The sequence below is a fragment of the Cydia amplana genome, chromosome 13 (genome assembly GCF_948474715.1).
Source record: "Cydia amplana chromosome 13, ilCydAmpl1.1, whole genome shotgun sequence".
Taxonomy (NCBI): domain Eukaryota; kingdom Metazoa; phylum Arthropoda; class Insecta; order Lepidoptera; family Tortricidae; genus Cydia; species Cydia amplana.
The window spans coordinates 11,406,251-11,413,449 of NC_086081.1; the positions used below are offsets into that span (position 1 = coordinate 11,406,251).

At 36.7% G+C, this 7,199-nt stretch overlaps 1 protein-coding gene across 2 annotated transcripts in view; it reads right to left on the reverse strand.

Moving 5' to 3' along the window:
- LOC134653582 (protein TIS11) overlaps window positions 1-6,154 on the reverse strand; it is a 54,748-nt gene extending 48,594 nt beyond the window's left edge. Inside the window, exon 1 of one of the 2 annotated variants that reach the window (XM_063508980.1) lies at window positions 5,533-6,154. In XM_063508980.1, coding sequence (XP_063365050.1) covers window positions 5,533-5,592 — 60 coding nt within the window. In that variant the 5' untranslated portion in view covers window positions 5,593-6,154. The remainder of the gene's footprint in view (window positions 1-5,532) is intronic. The other variant, XM_063508981.1, reaches the window with a different exon arrangement.
- Between the last annotated feature and the right edge of the window lie 1,045 nt (window positions 6,155-7,199).

Here is a 7,199-nt window from a genome sequence, read left to right on the forward strand (position 1 = left end):
GCGATAACAAAATGGCGCCTCGAATCCCACGCAGCATCGCATTTCGCCAATGGGGCATGAGAGGAAATACTCTAAAATGACTTATTGTACTAACGAATGCTGCGCTGGCACCAGCCGACTCCCACGACCGGCAATTGTTTACGTTGCACTCGAGGATTTCTGCAACGTCTCGAGTGTTGGGAAACAACGACTTCGGAGCTAGGAACCGGCCGTTTGAGAAACCTTTCCAACGTTCACTGCGAAAAGTATGGAAAGCTTGTATTTACATATGCAGAATATGACAAGACAACGGCGTCTTTGACACGAGTGTACAGTAAACGAGAATTAATAAATTAGATATCTCGCTTCTGTCTTTAAGGTTACGTTAAAACCTAGGTAGGAAAAAAATAGGTTACGTTAAAACCTAGGTTGACGTTATCAACTCACGTGGAGAGCTAATCGAGTCACGTGATAACCTTCAAAAAGGCTAAATTACTCTGTGTACAAAAACTAGGTACACAAAAATTTAGGCCTATGATGCCATTTAATCTTAAAACAAAAAGGTCTATTATCGCTTTTAAGGAACCTTGCCCCTCTTCTGTGCCTCTTGACGTAGCTATAAAAATATTAAATAGCATTTTAACACGTAGATCGTTAACTTGTTAAGGAGTTGTTAATGGCACTGAAAATAGACGGTTGCACGGCCAAGTCTAACCGCATCAAAAGTCATCAAAACTCCCCAGCCTCTTTACAAGTTCATAAAAAAACTTAAGCAAGACTTGAACAATTAACATTAAACACCAAGTTTTATTTATCAAGTTCTAGACCGGTCGGACCTATTTAAAGCAATAAGAGTGCATTCAATATTTAGAAGAAGTTCTGGATACTGACATAAGCGCCGTATTTTGTCGGGGTTTATCGTCTTGGGCGCACTATCAATTCTATTATTATACCTATAGGTAGGTTTATCCAATTACTCAGAAGTCAGCGATTATATCAGAGACAAAATGAAATGGATATTGTTAACCTACTACACCTACTTTTTTTCGACAGCAGTGTGAAGAAGAACCTAGTTCAGAGTGTGAAGACCGAAGTCCGAGGCATCAGATGTCAAACCCACCAGAGTACCTCGCGAAGAGAGGTGTCACATTGTAAATCAGGCCACTAATTTCGATGTGAAAACCAAGACTAATATAGGAAGGTATGTACCGACAAAGATTAGAGGAGAGGAGGTGGGAGGAGGATAAATTGTATGCCCGAAAAGGGTAAAACTGTTGATACTAATAAAAAAATAAACTTTGTTATAGTTCTTGTACCGTTTACACAATAAATATGTATTTCCTATTTCTGATTTCTGATCGGGCGACAGAAGTACCTATTAGCTTCAAGCTAGCAAGCCTTACTGACAGTTTCGGCGAAACAATGGCACTTCAAACGCCCGCATCTTCTCTATTTTAGGAGGAATGTATCGGTTTGGCGTAATGTATGGTAATGCGGGTATTGCGAGTGTGGCGCGATCGCACGCTCCGCCGCGCCACGTGATTACACGCCTTACTGACCAACTAACAACCATCGAATGCACTAGGCCGAAAATATACTGATTGCAATTGTAGTCAATAGGTTAGAATCTAACCGTTAGATGCTATTCGTACTAACATTCTGTCTCCCAAGTAGTGACTTGGGAGACAGAATGTTAGTACGAATAGCAGACACAGATACAGAGTGCTGTAGATGTGTCTGGTTTTCTGATCTAGATGGCAAGTATACCTACTTTGAATCCTGAAAATCATCCTGCACTTAGTTACTTCTAAGCGGACAAAAAGCATGATGTACATCGTACACACATACAATACATTATATGGATTAACAGTCAAATATTTTTAACGGATCCTAGATTTTTTTTAAACTACTACTTTACTAGGGGTCCATATTGGGTCGCATAATAATTGATTGTCCTAATGTAATGTTACGCATAAAACTAATTTCGCATAATTGCTATTGTGCTGAAACTATTAACATTTCTGAAAAATTATAAAAGAAACCTAACCTAACCTACCCTGTTCTACCTACATAACCTATGCAAAATATTTTCGAAAATACTTTCTGTTTCAGCTGGAGAAAAATTATGCGAAAAGAGTTTTATGCGTAACATTACATTAGGACAATCAATTATTATGCGACGAGATACGACCCCCTTTACTAGGTTAGTTACTACTAATTTTATACCTAAGCTAGGTTTAGGCTGTAATAATCCGATTTAGATTGCATTTTTTAAATTACATAATTGTTGAAGACTAGTTCTAGATTTATTACTTAAAGCAAATCTATAAAATGAACAGGGAAGAGACAGATAGAGAAGGAAATATCGTTAGGAGTCGTTAATATCAGTGTTCAGGGTAGAAGATCCCTCGTATTTTATCTGAGACACCTACCACCAATAGTAAAAGGACAAAAGAGACTTTCACAAAGGGCCCTTTGTGGTGCCCTACGAGGAGTGGTGCAAAAAATATACCCAACATAATGGAGAGCGGTGGTGTGTGTAAATAAATAAAAGACAGGTAGACGGTTGTAGGTGTATTTATAGAACTGAACGGTTCTGAGCAATTTTTTTTCGAGTTCGAATCTATGGGCTATGGAAGAAAAAAAGATGCACCTTTCAAATTTCCCACTGGCAGTAAAGTGTGTAATCTATAGACGTTTGGAAGAAAATACCATGCTTTTATTACGAGTACACCTTATTTTGTGAACAATTTGTACAATGCCTTAAATTTAGAGGGAACTTTAGAGGTAAAATGCTTTACTGACGTATGTTTAGCGACGAAGTATATAAGATGTAAGAGGGTCACAAAATGAAGTAGGTATAGGTACCTAGTACCTACTACCTACCAAGTCTTGTTAAAGTTGAAGAATCGATTCGCCAAAAAAGCGTAACCTAAAAACTAACAAACCAACATCCAAAGTTTAGCATTCAACATCGGCAGTATTTTATTTATGATAAGATAACGCACAAAGGTTTAATTATAATTCTTGCTTTGCGATTAAACTACCCAGACACTTAGTACAGTACTGGTATTCTGTGCTTCGTTAGGTACAGAAACCAGATTCTATCAAAACCACTCAGGTGCATAACATCGCTATAAATATGTATACTGCGTAAGCATGTGTGCGTGTCCAAATGTAAGCCAGCAACCCCAGCAACAAGTGTCTTCCACATGTAAAAAACCACAAAAACCCTAAGCAGGTAACATATGATAGGAGGATAGGAGCAAACGATTTATAACTATGTGAATTGGCTAATAGAACCGGTTTTCCCTCGTCACCGCAAACGGGTTTTAAAAGCGCCTCGGAGACAAGCGATAATAAACTGTATTGGTACGACGCAGGATTCATTTGAGACTTGTTTGTGACCCCTTAACCACGTCTGTTATATACCCTGTCGGGCGGAGATTACTCAACTCAAGGGTTCAAGCAGATACAAGATACGAGAGAGGTAAGGTAGGTAAGGTACCTAACTCTACCTACTTACCCCACGAATAAAGAAAAAATGTTCGTGTTTCAGTCTACGAGTGAATTTTGTATAGGAAATTAAATTAGGATTTAAATATATAGCTATTATACATTTATAACGCGTCTAATTTTGCGTAACATGGTTAAAATATTCAAAAGGTGAATAGGTATGACAATCATTGGAGATACTTAATCGAGATGATTTTATTAGGCTCGTTTACGCGACCTTAGTAAAAAACAAAGGCTTACCAACCTATTTCCAATTTTCCATAAAATACTTACGACAGTCTATATATGTAGTATATACCTATATTACCTATTATACATTGGCCATGTAAAGTAGGTAAATAGATATGGATTTATTTCGCGACGTTCTAAGGCAGAACTGAAGACAACTACAACAATAGTTTACCACGGACTAAGTACAAATATAATATACCAATTGAGTCAGTCATTTGATGACATCGGATGATGGTAGCATGACGTAGGAGGAAAGGGGGTCATTTGAAATATGATTTTTGGATGATTTTAGGGGGGGGGGGGGTCAAAAATCGACAAAAATAGGTAGATGACGTAATTTCGTGATTAAATTACCTATCGTGAAATAAGAAGTTAAGTAGGGTGTAGGTACCTACCTATACTTCTAACTTCTTACCTACGAATGGACTCATGGTAAACAAAGTTTTACATCAACTTCATACCCTGCGTCCTACGGCTATATGGAACTACTTATTTGTGTTTTTGATATAAAATCAAGTACCTATGTTTGATACAGGTTACGTACTTATCCTAAGATCTAACAAATTTAAAAAATAATACAATATACCTACATATTATATAAACAGGTAAGTATTTCATTATTACAATGCGTAACACGAGCTTTTTTAACCGATTATCGTGAAATTTTGTGAGCAGTTTCGATGATGAAATCGTTTTTTTTTTGTCGAATCAGTTTTTGTAAATTTCAGAATGGCGGAGACATCAATTTTCGCGAAGTCTAAGGTACTTACAGCTCACATTCAACATCACCTAAAGTGTCATTCTATGAAACTTGCTAACTATGTAAACAAAAGTCACTAGTAAATTGACATTCAGAGAAATATGGCGGTTTGTTTACATAGTTAGCAAGTTCCATAGAATGACACTTTACTAAACTAAACTCACCTACCCAACAATAATGCGTGCGCTTTAAGCTGGGTAGTGGGAACCTACCTACCTCTACCTATTTAAGGTAGGAATTAGGATGTATTACTCAGCATAAATATTCGTGTAATAAGCTAGGATGGTAAACATAAATGTATTTATTTATTAACAGGCATAATAACCCTATTATACAAAGCAAACAGTGTCTGTTACTTATTTAATTGTGAAGAGGGTAACTATCAAACTCCATCCTATGTGAAAGGTTGGTGTTAGCGAAATCCTCTAAGTTAATTTTGCACATTTTGGCAGTAACAGTAACATACCTCATCGAAAGAGGCATGCACGTAGGAGTTTGTGTGCACGATTATATTCCATTCTTCCATTCGAATGAAAGCTACCGACAAACACGTGTTGGATAGCGAGGTTTCAAATTAAATACAAAGTTGATGCCTTATTTTCTTGTTAATGATATTGGAAGCAGGTAGAATATTTAACGGATGTGTTGATTATTATTGTCTGCGAACTAAAAAATACCCTGCATAACATAGCAAGTCACTGTATTCAAATAAAAACACACTGTTTACGAACGCTTGTAAGTAGGTAGGTAATTTTGACAGCTGATAACGTACCTATTGTTTTGAATGCAAATTAAATTGTATTTTTAATGCTTTATGACTGATATTTTGACTACCCGTGGTTATTGTTGTAAATGGATTAGTAATATTGGCACACTAGAAAGGTCGTTTTTGGATACAAATGTACGTAAAAGGTATTGAAAAGTTTGTGTTATGAATGTTATGATGTCATTGTTATAGAGGGCTGTTGCTGTGTATAAAATGTATAAGACGATAAACTAATATCACGCATTGGCATGCAAAGATTGAAAAAAATATTTCAACATACCTTCAAGAACATATCACCAAAGTCGTACAGCGCAGACTGATGCATTATGGCAGTAGACATTTTTATTATGTATAAACCAACTCGTCACTGATTCCAGATAATCTTGGTTTATAAAACTGTTTCACTGTAGATTTGTTAGGTCGACGAACTCACTGTAATTTTAGGTTAGTTTTCTGAAAGTTCACGATAGGTTTAACGAGAAATTTAAGGGAACTAGTACTGCAGTAAATTCGTTGCTTTTTTGTTTGATTGTTCGATGACCACAGATCAACTAGTTGGCCGCGGTTTTACTTTTTTTCTTTCCACGATTGAGCCAGATAAATTTTTTGAACACAATTTCGCAAACGTAGCGAAAATGTACAAAACTGTCCTTTGTTTTCGAAGTCTTTCTTCACTTTTTTTCGCGTCTATACGGAAATACACAAATTTGGTCGAAAAAGGGCGCGAACTGCATCGAAGTTAACTTAGTGTTATAAACTTTTTTCTGTTTCCGACTTTATACTCCAAAAACTTAGTTCTGGCCGGTATAATTCGTTAAATAAAAAAAAATATTCGCAGAGTCAACGCTCGCGCAAAACACACCACACGTTCATTCCGTATCACGCTCGCTCGCGTACTGAGCCAGCTAAGAGCGGGTAAATTTTGTTTTCAAATCAAACAGCGCGATCGTTTCGGTTTCTGAGCGAGATTCGTTTTCCACTCGGGTGCGTTCGGTTGCTATTCGGCAGTATTCGGCTGTCTGTTTTGTTTTTGCTTCTCCCGCCACAACAAAACTCCCTCATCATGCGTGCCGAGTTATCATAATATTATACTTCTTAGTTACCTAGTCCTAAATGCTTTATTTCAATACTAGGGCCAAGTAATAACAATACGACAAACGCGGAATATGAAATTGTTACAATGTAAAATTTTGACGTATCTCCGTATTTGGCAATATCAACACGTCCTTCAATTTTGTGTTGCCTGTTTATTTATTTCATGAAATAGTGGTGTGCTACAATCGATATTTACCGCAAAATGCTTTTTTTTCTTCCAGTCAGATTAAAGGGTTAGGGATTGCTATTATCAATTTATCAGATTTGCAACGAGGTGGTTTTGTGGAGATGTAGTACTTAAATGTAAATATGAAAATAAGTACATACTGTAAACAAGATTTCCACTTTTTATAATTATGTATGTACATACATACTTCAGAAATTTGAAAAATGCTAAAATCGGTTTAATTTATTGCATTAAATAGGTATAGTTGGTCAAACCAATTTGTCAGTAAATAGGAACAAAAAAAACTATTTTTATCCTTTTCTTTTGGCTGCTAGTACAAAGGTAGTATGATTATCTCAGTCTATGTTTGAAATAAGACAGTCCTTTGACACACTATAGTATTATCAAGCACTTATTGGTAGAAGCTATTTTACGGGCATGAAATAGTATAAATGTGACGTCCCACGGATAAAGGTACCTTATGGCCTTTGGCGCTTACGCTATTATTAACGCCGCTCCGCCGCCGCGCGCTATTATTATTGCGGCGCTATGCGACGTAAGCGCCATGTGCCATAAGGTACCTTTTTAACCTTTTGCCGTGGAACGTCACAAATATGATTCAAGTAGATACTTAGATAGTAGGTAATCGACATAAAGGTACTGTACTGTAGCTGTACTTATCTCCT